Source organism: Cyanistes caeruleus, chromosome 3, assembly GCF_971803275.1.
Source record: "Cyanistes caeruleus chromosome 3, bCyaCae1.hap1.1, whole genome shotgun sequence".
Taxonomy (NCBI): domain Eukaryota; kingdom Metazoa; phylum Chordata; class Aves; order Passeriformes; family Paridae; genus Cyanistes; species Cyanistes caeruleus.
In genome coordinates this window covers 89,223,496-89,242,152 of record NC_141703.1, presented here as the reverse complement: position 1 = coordinate 89,242,152, position 18,657 = coordinate 89,223,496, and the positions used below count along the sequence as shown (strand labels likewise).

General features: G+C 45.6%; 1 protein-coding gene and 1 long non-coding RNA gene across 4 annotated transcripts; both read left to right on the top strand.

Moving 5' to 3' along the window:
- Positions 1–3,803, top strand: LOC147654325 (uncharacterized). Its single transcript, XR_015285383.1, has 2 exons — positions 1–82; positions 2,257–3,803. It is a non-coding gene; the product is annotated as an uncharacterized LOC147654325 (long non-coding RNA).
- Positions 3,804–5,799: 1,996 nt separating this feature from the next.
- Positions 5,800–14,412, top strand: TENT5C (terminal nucleotidyltransferase 5C). Of its 3 annotated transcripts, none has more exons than XM_086884011.1 (3): positions 5,863–5,902; positions 6,618–6,716; positions 8,499–14,412. In XM_086884011.1, exon 3 carries the CDS (start codon positions 8,525–8,527, stop codon positions 9,698–9,700), a length of 1,176 nt encoding a protein of 391 aa, XP_086740137.1. In that variant the 5' UTR covers positions 5,863–5,902; positions 6,618–6,716; positions 8,499–8,524; the 3' UTR covers positions 9,701–14,412. The 3 variants fall into 3 exon arrangements, with proteins under 3 accessions (XP_086740136.1, XP_086740137.1, XP_086740138.1); XM_086884012.1 differs by lacking the exon at positions 5,863–5,902 and adding an exon at positions 6,360–6,438 and having other exon boundaries at positions 6,623–6,716; XM_086884010.1 differs by lacking the exon at positions 6,618–6,716 and having other exon boundaries at positions 5,800–5,902.
- Positions 14,413–18,657: the final 4,245 nt, after the last annotated feature.

Here is an 18,657-nt window from a genome sequence, read left to right as displayed (position 1 = left end):
AAAACATCTCCAAGGGCCTCTGGGATCCTTGCAGGATGCTGGCTGGCCACTGAGGGGGTGAGGTCACCTCAGACCTGATAAGGTGAGACTGAAAGTGGTTGCGAAGGGAGGTGGTTTTCCCTTTCCTGCGGGAGAGGCGGATGGAGCTGGGGAACCGCAGAGCAGCTGTCGTGCTGCAGGAAGGATGCACCACCACAGAGATGCTGCTGAGGATGCTACCCACAAGACACCCTCACCAATGCCAGCAGAGAGCATGCACCAGTTGCCAGTCTTGCTGGGAGACGGGCAGTGAGACAGCAGCTTCCAGAGCTGTGGAGTTTCCATGTGCTGCTGGTGGCCCACTGAGCACACTGACACGATTCTTTGTAGTTGAGATGGGACCCAAGGTTCCCAAGGGTGCAAGGCCACTGCTTAATGTTTGCTGCAATCCTGCCTCACCTCCCATGCTTGCCCTAGTGCCTGTGTGATTGACTGTGTGATTGTGCCGTTGTGCAGCAGTCAAGCTGGCAAACTGCTCCAGGGAAAGGCAGACCCCCTCTTTGGGTGGATCAGCTCTAAATCGCATAAACGTGACCCAGAGGATGTGCCTGTATTTCTGAGTATGGGCAGTTTCTGACAGCTCTCATCTAGATTATTCTAAGCTGCATAAATGTTCAAAATTACTTCTTCCAGTTGCCATCACCACCAGTGAGAAATGAAAGGTTTACTGAAAAAGCATTTAAAAATGCAGACAACTTCTCAGTAACAGCAGGGGGAAAAAAAAAAAAAAGCAGCTTACTGAAAAGAAAGACAGGTGGAAATTAAAACCAGATAAAACTGTGTATGGACCTCTACTCGTGAAAGCAGATAACAATTGAAGCAAACTAGGATGGGGGAAAACCAGATTATTCATTTCTTGAGTGATCTGAAAAAAGTCAGCAGACAAATGCAAGTTACTGAAGGGACTATGAGTTTTACAGCAGGGTTATATTATCCAGGTACTATGTGAATACTAAGGGGAGATTAATAATCTGTTAACCTTCAAATCTGTGAATATGCAGGGGCAAATAGTACAGTCTTCAACTAAAACCAGGATGCAGGGTCCCAGGAGGTTGGTCTGGCGGTAGTGTTAGCACTACAGTCCTCCAAGCTGCTTTCTAAAGCCGTGGATAATGTGGGAAATGTGAAAAAGATGTGATTTCAAACTGAAAAGCTGTAGTGAGGGTAAGTACAAAGTCCTTGGGGCACAGCCGACAGACAGCTTGGTATCTAATGGCTTCACACAACCAAAACTGCACTCCCTAAACCTCACTGTTTCTCTGCACCCCCCTTTGCTGTGTTTGCCACCTGCAGCCTGAGGCAATGTCTCCTGAATTTGCTCATGGCTCCCAAATTAGAGTAAATTTTTTTTCAATCTGATTTGCAAACCCTTGTTCTGCCCCCACCTCTGCCTCCCCACATCATCTTCTCCTCTACCACCTAAAATTGCGATGTTCTCCCCCAGATTCTAGGAAACCATGTGACTAATTAAGCAGTTGGGGTGAGCTCAGGTGCAAAGAAAAATCCAGTCAGATGATGGGCTGCTGCCCACTCGCTCCAGCAAGTGCATTCCATCTCTGCGTGTGTCTGCCCTGCTGCTTCCTAAGGGAAGAGAAAATGCCAGCCTTCTCTGGGCTGCCTGCTCTGGATCCTCACAGCACAACCAGACTGGCAGAACTGATTTCCCTGCTGTGGAACCAAAAATGCTGGGCCTGGGCAGAGGCGTAACACCCTCTTCCCTCCTAAAAGAATTTGTCTGCATCTTCCATCGCACAGTGGGGTGGCTCTGCTCCTTCAGGTTTTTGGGTAGTTTGGGGCCTGTACATCAGAGGATTTGTGAGAAGAGTCTGCAGCCCACAGCCCAGGTTGCCAGGGTGCCACACAGCAAAGTAGTGGGGACATCTTCAAAAAGCCATATATGAGAGACAGCAGCTCTGGATTTCAGTGTCTTCCTCACATCTAAATGCAGCAGGAACTTACTTTGCACATGTCCTGCTGGTGAAGGGGACTGGTACCATTTCTTGCCTCTTGGAGAAAGGGTGTTTTGCTGAGCTCAGAACTCTGTGGGAGCTGGGAAGTCCTCCATGGCAGCATACCATCCCTTAAAGCAGGGACTTTCCAGCAGTCACAGTGCTTCTAGCAGGAAATTTAACTTCTGATTTTTGAAGGGCTGCTGTTCCCTGCATAACTACACTCTGTGTGTCTATATCTGTGTGTTTACCTTTATCCATGTATCAGGAGGAAGAATTGCTTCATCTCCCAGCAGGAAACCTCAGACTTGCAGAGGCAGCTAGAGAAACAACAGAGAAAGAGGCTCACTCTTGACACTCTGCAGGAGGATTTCATCATAGCCCTGCGTGGGTGAGATGTTCCTACCTGTCTCCACTCTCTCAGCATCTGCAGACATGCAGTTACTCCACATGTCAGACAAAAAAGAAGAGTTTTCCAACTGCAGATCTGATGCTCAATTACAGAATGGAGCCTGACAGCTACTACTACTGGGTATTAATAACTCTGCTTCTCTTTATGGCTTTAACAGCTGTAGCAACCAAGATTTATGATGACACATTACGTTCAGCAATGCATCACATAAGGAAACTAATCTGACAGTGCCAGGTCACTGAGCTGACTTACGGGCTTTTAAGTGAGTTTCTTCTGCCAGATTTGCTGCCCTATTTACTGGCTAAAAATGAACAATTTGCGCTGTTTTAATATAGCTCCATACTTGCCTCTGTTTTGGCAGCTCACAGACTCTTTTCCCTTTGTCACACTGCCTTCCCAGGAGCCAGCTGATCCATCTTCATTCCCCATCCTCTGTCTGAAAAGCCTTTGAAACACATCCAGTACTGTGTATCCTGAAGAAGGGTACACCCCAGCAGAGGGGAGGAAAGGAGGGAGGTAGCTGGGAGGAAACACTGGAGCAAAAGGCAGAGATGAGGGATGGAGCAGCTCTGGGAGAAGGGGGAGATGACAATTGTCTAAGAGCAGAGGAGCACGGTGCCTGCCAGCACTCACTATCTTGTGGCAGGATTTTATCTGTATCCCAGTCACTCCTGGAGAAAGTAAGTCTTGCAAAGATTGGGATCACCCATTACTTCTCCCTAGACTTAGAATTAGAGGTGGCAGCAGGAAAGTCCTAAATAACTGCTAAAAATTAAGATTGTGCCCTGGAGCTGTGTCTGGGCCTGTGTCAGCCACCTCAGCAGCCACAGCTCCTAAACGGTAGCCCGCAGTTTTTAATCTCTTGTCTCAGCAGTGGGCTGGATATTTCCATGTTTTCTATCCTCATGGCACCATAATCCATTGCAGAGGCACAGGTGGATGCATAGTAGAAAGCAGCCTCTCTTCAGGGGTAAGTGGGCTCCTTCACTACTCAAAGATGCATTCCTCATTATTCCTGCAATTTACTTAGGAGCCCGGTCCAGCCAGCTTTAATGGCATTTTCCAATTCCCATCCCAAGGACCCTTTGTGTGGCATCCATGAAAAGCAGCTAAAAAGAACAACTTTATTGTCAGGAGGTCTATGTTCACTGCAGAGAGTACTGTGCAGTGTACTGTTCCCCTGACAAATACTCAATGTCTGCAAGTCAGAGGATAAAGAAAACACCCTAAAATAGAGTTGAGCTACTTCTTTGTGTTTATAAATGTTTTTGTGGAACAAGAACTTTTAAACAAATAATGTAAAGTACGAACCTTTGATTAATACTTTAACATCTGTAATAGCAGTATGTGCTGCAGTTTATCTTTGTGTATATTTATATCTAATAAATATCTTCAATAGAAAATATTTCTTAATAAGTACTTTAATTGCTCCCCATGTGGCAACAGAAAATATACTTCCAAAAATCATCGGTTATTGTCAATAGGCAATATTATTTGAGGCAGAAATCTTGCTGAAGAAATATTCTTAAGAGGTGAGATCATTCACTCCTTTAATCTCCAAGTGAGACATTTCCTTACAAGTGGTTATGCTTCTCTCATTTGTGCTACTCCTTCTCTTTGAGTTCCCTATTTCTCTTTCTAATTTTAGAAACATAGGGAAAAAGTGTTGAGAGAGATCTGGATCCTCATGTTCAGCTCCATACCACCACAGGCAATCATATTACATATTACATATTTTCTTCTCTACCTTCATCTTAGACCTTAGTTTTATTCCCTCTCCTCCTGTGAGACTCTAAAATCATGATTATCTCATTGGACAGCAAGATGGTAGCTTGCCTCAAATCTGATTCTTGTGTTAATGTTATCCTTTAATTTAAGTAGGTCATTTTGTTTCCTGTTATTTATCCCAGTGGGGCAATATTGGAGTAGAATAAATAATTATCTAATCTATTCCTGCTCAGATTTGGTTTTGTTAGTGAAACAAGGCAGGTCTCTTGTGTTTGCTAGGCAAAAAGGAGCTTCCCAGTTTCCTCATTCAAGGCCAGCTCTTCTCCGTATGTGTGCAGATTTTAATTCATCTTTCTTGACTGTGTATGGCCAAACAATGTAACAGATGTAGTGGTGATTTTTTTTCCCCCAATGCTTTGTAAGTACTATTTTACTTCTACTAGGATTATGTCAGCTGGCCCATCCTAGGTTGTGTTTTTTTTCTCCCCCACTTCTGTTGAGTTCTGATTATCCTGACAAAAGGCAGATACCCCTGTATTTGATGAAACGTTGCATTCTCAGCAGAAATTGTAACTTTTGCCCCCAAAACACACGATCTCGCACCCTGCACTATTAACCACCAGCTGATTTTTATGAAACTGCATCTCCAAGTAGATTCCTGTCCATTCATTCCATCATCCTTGTCCATGTGTGCCGAGCCTCCCACAGCCCATCAGCCACAGTTTCCAGTAGCACGCTGTTTCGACACTGCTGTAACATCCTTGTGAGCCCATCCTCGTAGGTTCTGGATGAGCGCCTGGTTTGGCTGCTTCCAGTTGAGCACCACAGAGAACTCTTTGGCAGAGCTGGGCGTCTGGGATCGCTGCTGACAGCTGTTCTGTCTGGGACAAGGTGCCTTGCGGGAAGTCCTGCTGTATTTCAGTCAGCTCTTCATCGTAGCCCACAGATTCACAGAACCACAGAACCAACAGGTTGGAAAAGACCTCTGAGATCATTGAGTCCAACCTGTGACCAAACACCACCATGGCAACTAGATAGTGGCACTGAGTGCCACATCCAGTCTTCCTTTAAACAACTCCAGAGATGGTGACTCCATCCTCCCCCTGGGTAGTCCATTCCAATGTCTAATCTCCCTTTCAGTGAAGAATTTTTTCTGACGTCCAACCTGAACCTGCCAGAGCTTCAGACTGTGTCATCTCCTGTCACTTGTTGCCTGGGAGAAGAGATTGATCATTACCCGGCTACATCCTCCTTTCAGGCAGTTGTAGAGAGCAATAAGGTCTGCCCTGAGCCTCCTTTTCTCCGGACTGAACAACCCCGGCTCCTTCAGCCGCTCATCACGGGACTTGTGCTCCAGATCCTTCACCAACTTCGTCGCTCTTCTTTGGAGTCTCCCCAGCCCCGCAGTGTCCTTCCTGAACCGAGGGGCCCTTTGCAAAGTTCCTACTGACATGGGAGGGGGAGCTGGAAGCGGCCGCTGGGCGCTGTGTGCGGAGTGCGCGGGGCGAGCCCCCGAGGTGGCGGCCACGGGCTCCAGGGCTCGGGCGGCCACCCCCGGCCGCTCCCCGCTCCGAGCGCCGCGGGGCTCCCGGGCACAGCGCCCGGCGGCCGGCCCGGCGGCCAGAGCCGCCCCCGCTGCGGCGGGAGGGCCGGGCAGGGCCGGGCCGGGCCGGGCGGGGCGGGCCGGGGCGGGGCGGCGATGAAGGGCCATAAAGGGCGGCGGCGGGCAGCGGCGGGGCTGGCGCGGTTGCTCGGGCTGAGCGGCGGGGCCGAGGTGAGCGGCGGGGCCGGGGCTCCCTTCTCCTCTCGGGGGCTGAGCCGCAGGGGCCGGGGCTTCTCTCCTCTCTGGGGCTGAGCCGTCGGGGCCGGGGCTCCTCTCCCTTCTGCTCTCGGGGGCTGAGCCGGGGGCGGGCGGCTCTCCTGGGAGCAGGCGCTTGGCAGCGCTCTGTGCTGGCGGCGGGCGCTGGCAGTCAGCGCGGGGCGCGTTCCCGCCGAGGGAGCCGGACCTCCCGCCCCCAGCGCCGCTGCGGGGACGGGCTCGGGAAGTTTTTTGGGTGTTGTGTCAAGTTATATGCCTTACAGGAGAAAGTTGCTGCTGCAGGGTAACGCACCTCGTCGTAACCAAGGTGTAGGGGTGGGTGTAGTCCTCGCTCTTTTTTGTCTCTGATTTGGGTGTTGTATTCAATACCCTTTCCACTCGGTATTAAAGATAGTGTCTCCTGCCTCCGCAGTGGTTTTCCTCCCAAGCCGTGAGCATCTTCAGGTGTCAGATCTTGTGAGGAGAATGGCTGGCAGTGGAGCAAGAGGCATGTGAGCTGTTAGCATCCCGAATGCCCTGGAGTCGCTAGGAGTCTGTTGTCACTAACATAAACCTTGCCGAGTAGGCAAACACAAGTGATGTGGGGGTGGGAGACTTTGGGAGTTGACAGCCCGGGAGTTAAACTTTCCACTGAACTGGAAATGAAATACTTTGTCTTCCTCCCCCCAAGGGCAGCAGCGTGCATTATTCTCCTAGGTGAGGGTCACCAAGCAGAACCAAGTGTGTGGTGGGGTTGGAAGCACTGGACTAAGTCCTTTCTGGTCACTGGGTGAGTGAGCTGTGTGTGTTGTCTTGGCTGGAGAGAGCTACAAATGGGAAAGAGGAGGAGAGGGAATAGTTTCAGAGGTAGTAGCTGAAAGCACTTGCAGCCTAAGTTAGAAGTCACAGGAAGACTCTTGTGTTCTTTAGTGATCTGAAGGATTTAATGGAAATACAATGAGTTTACAAAGGAAATGTACTTTAATGTGCTTGAACTACCTGAGAGCAACTGCTGGAAGGCTTGATGCTTTTTGCTTTGTTGGAGCATTAAGGAGCAAGCTTGAGGAACCTCTTGATTTGTCCTAGATTAATCATCTTGCAAATCACAGGCTTGTTTTGTGCATGCTAGTGCTAATGTGATCCATGGCAGCCCGGTTTGTGATGTAGCAGCTCATGCCCAAGGACAGAAGCTACTTCCCCAGAAGCATTTTAACCTCACTATGTACTCGCTCTAGGATCTGACTCTTTTCATCTGGAGAGGTGGCAGGTCAAATGAGTTGCTCAAAAATGAAAAGCTGGCAAATGGGAGGTTTGGGATGATTTAGCTGTTCTTTAAAACTTGCTTTAAAATGTTCCATGCACTGTGCTGCTGCACGCTAGGAAACGATAGGGTTTGATTTTTTTGTTCTTGGTAGGCAAGCATTAATTTGCTTAAGTTTGACTAGTCTGACCTTGGCAGCTGCAGTCTTCAGGAGTACTTGGGGCAGAAGAAGGTGAGGCCTCAATTAGTCTGTTGCTGTCAGGAAGCACCTGGCTACACAGAAACCTGGAACACTTAAAAAAAGAAAAGGGTATTAACACCAGTTTGAGTTGCATGACTATAAAACATCTGTAAGTATCTACATGCTACAAAAGGAGAGTGACTTAAGAAATCTTGTCACAGCTAATCAGATCATTCTCTTGTGTTTAAAATGGCCAGACGAGGCTTTGACCAAGTCTGGCTAATGAGATTCTGGGTGTTGAAAGAGTAACATGAACTTGATATGCATCATCTGAATTTATCCCAGATCTTACAAGCTTGTTTGCCCTTCACAAATGCACAGAACTGGGGGCAAGCATGAGTATTTCCAGAAAAGCAGTTTGGTTAGGCAGTGTCTCTGGAGAAGGGTAAAGAGTTGCTCGCAAAGACTGGAGTGCACATTGAAGGCTGTTACCTGACTTTGCAGCTGAAATTCTCTCCAGGACGTTGAAGAGCTGCAGCTTTTTGCAGGAGCAAGATACACTTGGCCTTTATCCTGTGAATGATAGATGCTGGATTGTTCAGAAAGGGAAGAGTCCTATGAAAAGGAAGAAATCTTGAATCTCTGGCATAATTTGAGTTATCAATAGACTGGATGTCTAAGCTCTGAAACTAACACCTGAGAGCCTTCTATGGTTGTGTTAGCTGGAGACAGCAGTTTGAGCTTTATGTGCATTATGAAACAACTTCAAAGTCTAACTTTCAGAAGTGTTTTGCGGCTCATCTCCCTTCAGCTGGTGCTACTGATGACCTTAGCCTTAGGTAAAGCTTGTGTCATCTTTGGTAATTTTCATTTGACACAAAGTACTTTCCTGAAGCAACTCTACCTCACCAAAAAAAAGAACGACAGCTAATTTTTTTTTTTCCCACACCAGTAGAGAAGCTGTGTCTCATTTCAGGTGAAAGGATTGCTGATGATTAATACAAAGAAAAATACCTTTCTAGTTTGTGTCTGTGTGAATGGACAGAAAGACAGAGCCTAGGAATAGATCTAGGAAGCACAAACAGAAGTGCTGACTTGTCTTTTTCTTTTTATATTCTTGTTCTGTACAGTTTCTTTGGAGAAGAAAAGCCCTAAGATGGCAGGCAAAGGAAGTAGCAGAGCAAACTCCATGTCCTGCAGTGTACTGAACTGGGAGCAGGTCAGCCGTCTGCACGAGGTTCTTACAGAGGTGGTTCCGATCCATGGCCGGGGGAACTTCCCGACCCTGAAGATAACTCTGAAGGATATTGTTCAGACGGTGCGGAGCCGGCTGAGTGAAGCAGGCATTGTGGTCCACGATGTCCGTCTGAACGGTTCTGCAGCTGGTCATGTCCTGGTCAAGGATAATGGGTTGGGATGCAAAGACCTGGATCTCATTTTTCAAGTTTCTCTTCCAAGTGAGGCAGAGTTTCAGTTAGTTCGAGATGTGGTCCTGCGATCCCTCTTGAACTTCCTGCCAGAAGGAGTAAGCAAGCTGAAAATCAGTCCTGTAACACTGAAGGAAGCCTACATCCAGAAGCTGGTCAAAGTCTACACGGAGACTGACCGTTGGAGCTTGATATCGCTTTCCAACAAGCATGGCAAAAATGTGGAGCTCAAGTTTGTAGACTGCATACGACGGCAGTTTGAGTTCAGTGTAGACTCGTTCCAGATCATTCTGGACTCCCTGCTCTTTTACTATGACTACTCAGAGACCCCCATGTCGGAGCACTTCCATCCAACTGTGATTGGGGAGAGCATGTATGGAGACTTTGAAGCAGCTTTTGATCACCTCCAGAAAAAGCTGATAGCTACCAAAAATCCTGAAGAGATCCGAGGTGGTGGGCTACTGAAGTATAGTAACCTCTTAGTGCGAGACTTCAGGCCCATGGATAAGGACGAGATCAAAACGTTGGAGCGCTACATGTGCTCCCGATTCTTCATAGACTTCCCAGACATCCTGGATCAGCAGCGCAAGCTGGAGACCTACCTCCAGAACCACTTCTCCAAAGAAGAGAGGAGCAAGTACGACTACCTCATGATTCTGCGCAGGGTGGTGAATGAGAGCACCGTCTGCCTCATGGGACATGAGCGAAGGCAGACTCTCAATCTGATTTCTCTGCTGGCGCTCAAGGTGTTGGCGGAACAGAATGTCATCCCTAATGCCACTAGTGTAACCTGTTACTACCAGCCAGCACCTTATGTCAGTGACGCAAACTTCAGCAACTACTACCTTGCAAGCGCCCCAGTGCTGTACAGCCAGTCCTACCCCACTTGGTTGCCTTGCAATTGATCGCTTCCCTGGAGTGCCCCTGGGTGGAGGCTACTGAAAGCCACGAGTGTAAATACAGACAAGTAATGACTGTCAGTTGGGTGTTCTCTAATGGAAACATGATGGCATCAGACTGTCCACTTCCTGGTGTGCAGTGGGATTATGCAGCCAGGTGACCTGCTATGAACCTTTCGGTGTATCTCTACAATTGTCAAAAAGCCTTATTACCTCTTCGTTGGGAGAAGAGAGCCAGCAGCCAAACTTTAAGTGGAGTGGTTAAGAAACTTTGTACTAGTTCTGGAAGTGGCTATTAACGTGTGATCTAAGTGGAGTATTCAGTAAACTGGGTTGGTTAATTGACTGTAAAATGCCTTAAGCAGAAGCTGCTCCTGTAGTAGCAGCAAAAGTCTGCTTTCTATTCCCTAACCTCATTACTCTTCCTCAGTCCAAGTTCTGGCCAATTTTCTCTTGAACTAATTGTGCTAAGACTGGGCTCATGTTATCTTGGGTTGCTTTTACTCTGTGTCTGTGTAGAGCTGGTAAGAGTATGAATACTGTCTGTCTTGTAGAGGACATAAATGTTGTTTCCTGTAGTGCCTATGGATATCTGGTCCCGCCTTGAGTTCAAGATTAATTTCTTGGAAGTTGAAGATAGTTTAGTAAGTCTATTCATAAAGCATAAGCTGCCTAAATTTTTCTTGACTACAAAAACTTGAAAGGTGGCATTTCTAAAAACACACCAAAGCACAGTCTAAAACTTAGTAATGTGAAAAGTCCTTGAAATGAGGAAGCTTTAAATAGAACTGGAGCCACAGTCTGAACACTTAACTTGGAAAAATATTCTTGAGTCCAGCATCAAGCTAAAGCACAGTTTTGGCACAGTTGGAAAGTAGTACAGCTCTTACTTTAGGGTTTGACTAGATTTTCTTCCTCACAGGTCCACAGCAAACCAACAAAAACCCTAAACAAAAATCCCAAGCCACTATAAATCGCAGGATTATGTGCACTCCTGCCACAGTATGAATTCTGAAAGTGCCTCCTAAAATTAATTTCTTGTTGCGCAACTTCAGGCCACTCTATCACAGTCCTGAAGGTTTGCCTTTCTGTCACCACTGAAGGGTTGAGCTTACCAGGTTATCACAATCACCTGGTCACTGTATGAGATGGCATTTTGAGTGATTAGAGTAAAATTCTTCCTTTTTACTGCTCTTGACCCTCACTTGGAGAGGTGTAGAAGCCCTAAGCAGAGCTCTTCACAGAAGCTGTATGTGTTGAAAATCTGGACCTGAGTTCAGAATAGTTTCTGGAAGAGTATGCACTCCCTTGGAGGTACAGGGATCTTCCTGAAGGGTGTGTGCTGAACTTGCTGCTTTGGGACTCCCAGGCTTTATAAGGAAGGTTAAAAATTCCTCAGTTATTTATGTAGTGGTGTAATTAACTGGATGATTTTCACTGAATTATAATAGCAAAATACATATAGCAATGCTCTTGAGTTTCTTTTGTTAAACCAGAGATGTCAACTAGAAAGGCAAACCTTAGAGTTATTTATTATGTGCTGGTGCAATGTTCAAGAATGCTTGTTCACTCAATCTTTTTTTATTACTTCTGTAACTATTTATTACTGTTTCTGCAAGCTTTTAAGACCAAAGTGCCTGAGCCAACAAATGATTAAAGCTTAGAAGGTAAAGAAGGAAGCAGGTGGAACACCAATGCTTGCTTGCTATTCAAGGTGGAAAACAGCAGCAGTGCTGTGCTTAAATGACAGTAAAAATTGCCTGCTCCTCAGAAGACCAGCAAGTTCTTTCCACTTTTCATAACTACTTCATAGAGAGTGCCTCAACGGAGCAGTGAGGCTACTATGCTGCTCAGACCTCATTTAGCTTAGGAGGGCAGGGAGGGATGCAATCTGCAAAGTGGACAGTGTTTAGCCAAGTGGGCTTTAGCTTAATTTCCTGAACAGTTTTGATAGCAACTTCAGTAGCAAAAAGACAAATAACTTGGTGGATTATATTGTAGGTTTTTTTCATTAAAGGCTTACTGATTATACAGCCAAAGTAGCTAAACTTGAAAGCAAACCCAGCCTTTTTCATTAACTGTGATTTGGACTTGGTGTGGTTTACAGACAAGACATCTGTCATCCAAGACTTTGACTTTTTAAAAAACTAACATGATGCCAGTGTTGTCATATGTGTTAAACTTAGTGCAAGTTTACTGCTGGAATGCAATCCTAGGCAAGAATAACTCCTGCACGCAAAGCAATCCTTGGCCTAGTATAGAGTGTCACTAGAAAGAGGACTTAAGGGTTTGTAATTGCTGTCATCTCATAGATATATTTAAAGCCAACCTATGCTACAGCCATTGCAGAAGTGAACTATTGCCTAGAGGGGCTTAGACTCAGATATCTGCCTTCTGTGATGTCATGGCTGATCTTTAGGAACTGTTCTTGTGCATTGGCTCATGTGGAAGAAGTGGTGAGATGCTTGGGAGGAATCCTCACAAGCTGGAAACACAGGCTGGTTTCATTAGTCTTTAGTGCCTTGGCTGCTGAACGTCAGGCCAGGTGCATCTCCAGGAAAAGGAAATGCTAGAGAAGGAAAAAAGGCTGAATTGGATTCCTAGTGAAATAGAGCCATGGAGAAGTTAAGTTTCCTGCCGTAAGTATTGTGCTTTTGCTGATGTAACTTGATGCTGAGGCCTCTAGGGAAGCTCTGCATTGAATTGCTGCTCTCTGAACAGCTGAGTGCCTGCCTGGGGTTGAGCTGTGCAGGATTCTTATGTTCCCTGTCTGGTTGTTAAGATGCTCTGGCACACGGGAAATACTGATGCTTTGTAACCTGGCTCTGAGATACTAAACTCTGAATGGTTATACTCTATCCTGAAGCTGCACACTTCTTGCTCCATTGACCCTGGAGTACCAGGAGTTGCTGGGGCACTGCTTGTCCCATTGCCTTCAAAATAATCCTGGCTTGGCAGGTAAAGCTGGTGTACTTGGTGGCTTTTCATCACTGTGCTGCAAGCAGCCCACCCCTTTCTGTTCTGGGTTATCCTGGCAGCTTGATGGTGCAAGTGGCAGTGGCTTAATTTGCTGTGGGTTAGCTGGTTTGAGGTCAGGTTTATGGTGACCCCTTATAGCAAGGGGTAATCTGAGAATGAGTGCAAGATAAAAGTGACAACTCTAGGCCAAGTCTAGGATTTCTGCTCAATTCAGTCACCCCTCAGCACTAAAAATGCCACTGCAAACCTGTTCTAACCTCTTGTGTGTCACAGGAGGTTAGAGAGAGATTACTGTACCTCAGACTGTTACCTGATACGTTCCCTCTGGGCAGTGGCAGTAAAACAAAGCTGCAGTAACACCCAGTGCATCATTCCTCAGGACCAAGCTTCTGCTAGCTATGGTATAAAATAGCTGTTTTCTTCATGTGGCTTATAAGCACTGCTGGACAAAGCCAGTCTGAGGTAAAGCAACTGCTGACAACATTTATTGTCAAGTTCCCCTTGACTTGCAGTGTATTGTTGTGACTTCCTCACTGTAAGATAGACTTTTTTATTTGATAGAGATGCTGCCAAGGAGACCTGGTAGAAGGCTGTGTTTTAGTCACTTTGGTAAAATCCCTGTGCTGATCCATGGTTACTGTGACAAGTTGGAAGCTAAAGCATAGTTTGTGCTTACTGTGCTAAAGATTTAATTATTGCTGTGCTTGTCCTCATCTCAGTCAGTCAGTCACCAAGCTGGGGGTTCAGGACTACTGCTTGCTTCTGAATAACCATTTTTCAAAAGATCCTCATGCTTTCACATTAATCACCTCCTCTACCAAGCAGTAGGTAGTACTTAAATCTAGTCCAAATATCTAAAGCATTTTATTGAAACTTAAAGATCCATGTTTTGGACTTGCGTTTGGGGGTTAAGCATTTGGTATGTGCCCAGGTTTTGTGGGTTCTTGATTCCTAGAATAACCACTGATGTTGGTAGTGACCTCTGCTTGTCACTCTATGAATAGTTGGGAAAAGGCCTCTTAGAAGAGAACCTGGACAAATTGCCTTAATTCTGAACTGTCACTCTACTGATGGTACTTGTTTCCTATTCCGCTCACTCAACTCAGTCAGGATCCTGTAATTGTTAGGCGCAGGAATAAGCAGTAAGTTGACCACAGCCACAGACAGCTTGGTCTAATTTGGGCATTGGGAGAGCCAAATGAACAGTAAAGCTTCTGGCCCTCACATCTAAGTCTTACTTAATTGTTTCTTGAATACAGTTAAGCATATTTCATAAATGTTCTTTATTTTCAGTGAAGCTAGATACAGAGTGGGATGTTGGTCTATAGTAGAAACTTTGGGGGGAATGGCTGTAACACTCTGGTTTTTCTCACTTAAATGTCTGGATTTGGCTTGTCTATCTGAATAAAACTGCACTTCCCATCAAAATTTAGAAGGTTTTTTTTTCCTATGTTTATCTTATTTTTTACTGTTAAAAGAAGTCAGCTCTTGGAAGACCTGTCTCTCATCTCTTTGGAAGAAGTGAGTTGTTTTGGTTTTTCTTTCTCTCCCCTCCTTCTTTTAGCTAGAAAAACAGGGTACTAGAAATATTTGGATTTGTGATGAGCCCAAATGTGAAATTGGTCACAGTAACTTTGTCTACTGTTCTGCACTGTGGTGTTCACTTGTTATCCTTGGAAACTGGGGGTTGGACCTTAATGATGCTGGAATTCTTGTGCAAATAAACTTATGCTAAACAACCCTTGCCTTGAGCTATTTTTGCATCTAAATAATGCTGACAAAGTATCTGTAGAGCTTATTTCACCCATGGGTGTGCAGGTGCACTTGTGAGGTGGGTAATAGTGTGGGGTACACAGTAATGCTTGCTTTAGATGTTATTCAAGGCACATTTTTTTATCTGCCTCATCTTATTGCAGATTAGTCAGTTAATTGAGACATGATTAATCTTTTGCTTTCATTATAGAGACAGCTTCTAGAGAACCATTCTTTTCCCTGTCTGACCATCATCTGGTCCCAGCTTTCAGACACGGTGAAACAGACCTAGACCTGTTAGGTAGGGTCTGGTCTGAACTAGAGCCTGCCAGTCTGTTCTGATACACTCCCTTTTATATGCTACTGCAAACTTCAACTCATGACCCAAGGGGACAAGAAACAAAGTCAGCAATTGTTCTTCAGGTTATTTACATGTTGAAAGCTTTTGCTTTCACACTCTTAATTGCTGATGCTACTATTAACCAATATTCAGTGGGAGCTGAGCAGGTCAAAGCTAAGTACAAGCTGGGGGTGTGTGGCAGTCCACTTCCTGATCCTGCTCTAGAATAAAAGAATAAATGCTGTTAAAAAGTGTACTTGCTTCTAATCCCCTCCAGAGCTCAGACAAACTCTAGCCTTAGTTAAGTATTGCTGGAGAAATTCCAGTTTCCAGGACCTTGTAACACCTGCAGTGGAAACTTCTGTGGAATTCAGAGGCGGTGTGATTCCATGGAAGTAATCATGAAGCTTGTGTAGTCCCTTTTACAGATCTAATTGCTTTCCTATGAACTTAGAGAACTGATAATGCAGCTGGGCAGCACAAACCATCTGCTTGTCACCTGAAACTCTCTTACCTTAATTCCTGTTTGTCACACCATGAAAACTTCGGCGTTATTTTGGGTACTATCCTTATGTTTCTAGAATACCAAGCTCAGCTTTGCAGGGTCAGATAGTGAAACAACAAAATAGCTGTGCTTAGGCAAGTGGTGCCAGAGTACTCTATGTGTTCCATATGGAGCTTATATAATGGTAAACAGAGGAACTAAAGATGTTTTTGCTCTATTGCAGTTGCACTGTTAGTGAAAATAAGTATCTTGTCCTGCTAAATCTGCTAGAGCTTTGCCTTCTCCATGCTGTGCCAGGTGAGCTCAGCATTGTCTTAGCCTGTGAGGCATTAGACACATGGTATTCTATATTATTGTCATTATTCTGTCAGGCGTCATTTTCTCCTTCCTTCTGTGATGAAATACTTAATATTTTTGAAATCAGAGTATTCAAAGTGTTCTTACAGAGATGTTGGTCCTTTGAGAGAAAAAAAAAAGTGCATTCCTGCTTATTTAAAATTGATTATTACATCTTAATGTATTTAGTTCATCAATAAATTAAGTACTTGCAGTCACTATTTTCAGCAATAAAATAGTATTTTTATTTATCCAGCATATACCACTTGAATATGGGTATAAAATATAGCAGTTGTGTTTTGCTGCAGTAGCAGTGCTGCCATCTGCTCTGCCTCATCTCAACGAGTTCCATGTCCTATAGGCAAGACTTCCCAGCCAAGGGAATGTTTAGCCTGCCAAACCTTAGTGATTTTCCTCCTAGGAAAGGGTTCCATTATGCTGGAAAAAGTGAGTCTTGACAAAAACTGTGTGTAAAGCAGCTGCTAGAGCCTAAGCTGGTAGTTGTGTGTACATTAAGGAGTCCTATACATTTGTTAGTGTTATTTCATTGACCCTTGGCTAATTAATTGGTTTAATTAACCAGCAGGAATGAGGTGCCTAGGCTGTGCTGGGCTGTTTTTGTCACTGGTAAGTAGATTAGAGGGCTATCAGTGTTACCCCACTGCTTGGAGAATGGAGTAGTGCAAACTCTGGGAGAAGTCTGGCCAAGACAGAGGACTGGCTGGTCTAGTCTGGGTCAACCTTTTGCCACTGAGAAACCTCTGTAGAAACTCCTGCATACTTCAGGAGATTCCCATGGCTTGATTGCACCTCAAGCAAAGGGAAAACTGTCCCCCCCCTTGCAAGAGAAGGCTTGAAGTGTGAGAACTCTAATGCAGCAAGGCAAATCTGAGTGTGCCAGGTATGTGGAATGTGAATTACACCCACAGTCTGGTCCCTTTGTGGGTGCCCTTCTTGCTTCAGAACTGACTGTCCACCTGCAACAATTCCCTTCTCCACCCCCTCCCTATTGCTTATCTGAAAAACTTATTCTGAAAGCTATATCTGAATGTTCCTCCCAGAAAGTTAATGCCCTAAGCTTGCCCTAAAGATAGTGGCAATTCATCGTGTGCTGGGAGAACCTGTTCTAATATTTGATTGTGGTCATTACTGAGAATTTCAGTTACATTTTCATGTTGGGCTTTGAACTTTTTCTTCGGCCTGTGGATTGCTGCATCCTTTCCAACAAGGCTGAGAAGTCTCAGATGCTTTCCTGCTATCCACTAGTCTCTTCAGCTCTTGGATGAGCTGCAGAGAATGGGCACTTGAAGCTTTATGTTGTATAGGTTGGATTCAGAAGCTGGAAACATTTTCTTCTGTAACTTTGTTGTTCCTGTTTCTCCTGACCCAGCACCAGCTGTTAGCTCAGTGCTCTACATACTCCCAAAAACTGGTGCTCAGCTTGCTTCCCAAGCCCTTGATGTCTGTCCACAAACTCTGCCTGCCAGTTTCACCATGGCATTATGGCATGCCAAGTGCTTGGCCTGAGTCAGTTATCCACAGTGATTTCAAACTCCATCTGCTGCTTTTTGAGGCAGCCTCTACCGTCTGCTATCAACAACATCTGTGCTCCTGGTTTCCAGATGTGGTATTTTGCACTTGTGGGTATTAGGAAAACGCTTTGTCTGAATTCTGTGGGCAAATACTCACAAAGTGGATGCACAGTGTAGCTCATCTTCATGGTTTACTACCATGCTGTCGTCAGTGTTGCATAGTTCTCACAGTTTTGCATTGTTCTTGCATACTGAAGGGTACATGATGTGGTTGTGGGCACCTTGAAACCTGCAGGTGGTTTAAAACCAGTGTCAGCACAAAGTCCACAGAGGTACTGGACGCAGGTTATTTTGGGAGCTGTTATTTGTTCTGCAAATACAGGGTAGAGACAGCAAAGAAACTTTATATTCTGTCAGTGCTTAACAGCAGCTCCTCAGTCCTTTGCACCCCCCACCTCTAAAACTCTGCAGTTACAAGTGCCTGGGGCTTACTATCTAATTACTGATTTTACTTACTTGTTAAAAAGGAATAGCTGTGTAGTCAAAGGGTCTTTGGTTTGGCACAACTGAAGTGAGGAGCTCTGTGTTTCTCTTGCCATCACATCTGTAACTCATCACAGTCATCTGCCCGTCTTGCAGCTCGTGTGGGGCTCCCCAAATGTTTCACAGCCCTGACTAATTGCCAGGACTGATGTAAATCTCTAGACCTCCATGAGGTCCCTTCCACTTTGTCCTCCTGGCCAGCTTTTCTTAAGGCTGGGCTGAAGTAAGTTACTTTGGGGATGAGAGCCTGCCATGGGCACAGTCCAAATTCCCTGTGACACCAGTGGGAGTTTGTCCAGTGCTGTGAGGGATTTGCTAACATAGCCTGGCAGGCCTGAGTGACATGGGCTCCTGTGTTACAGCTGCCCAGCTGTACCGGCCTGTGCTTCCCCAGCCCTGCTTGATCAGCGGGAGCAACATGTGCAGATGGAGCTCAGCCTCTGGCAACAAATTCATGGAGTAACTCCAGAGAAATGCTGCTCACAGGAAAAAATACCCCCAGCATCTCTTTAGGAGCAGAGGAAAACTTGAATGTGGAGTAATATTCCAGCTAAAGATGTGCATTCCTCAAATTGGTGGTTAGCCTTCCTCCTTGTAGCACTTATCTGGTAGAAGGAGGATTCCTATTTCATACTGTTTCCCAGCCCATGGGCTCTGAAGAGAGGAAAAAGCACATTTTGGTGACAGAGGGAGCTGCTGACAGGGCCAGGAGTGGATATTTTGGAAGCCCTGCCTGTCGGTGAGGTGGGAAGGGAAAGGGAGGCTGGATGGTACTGGGGCATGTCAGAAATCAAATAGGAGAATTCATGTTTTAGAAAAAAACACACATATGAACCAGGAAGCTGACAGAGAGGTGTTCCATCTTCTTACAAGCAGGTCTGACTTCAAAGTGCAGCAGCATGCCAGCAGAACTTGCAGTGGGGCTGTGCCATGCCCAGTCTTAGGATGTTCTACGAGTGTAATTTGTAACTTTTTG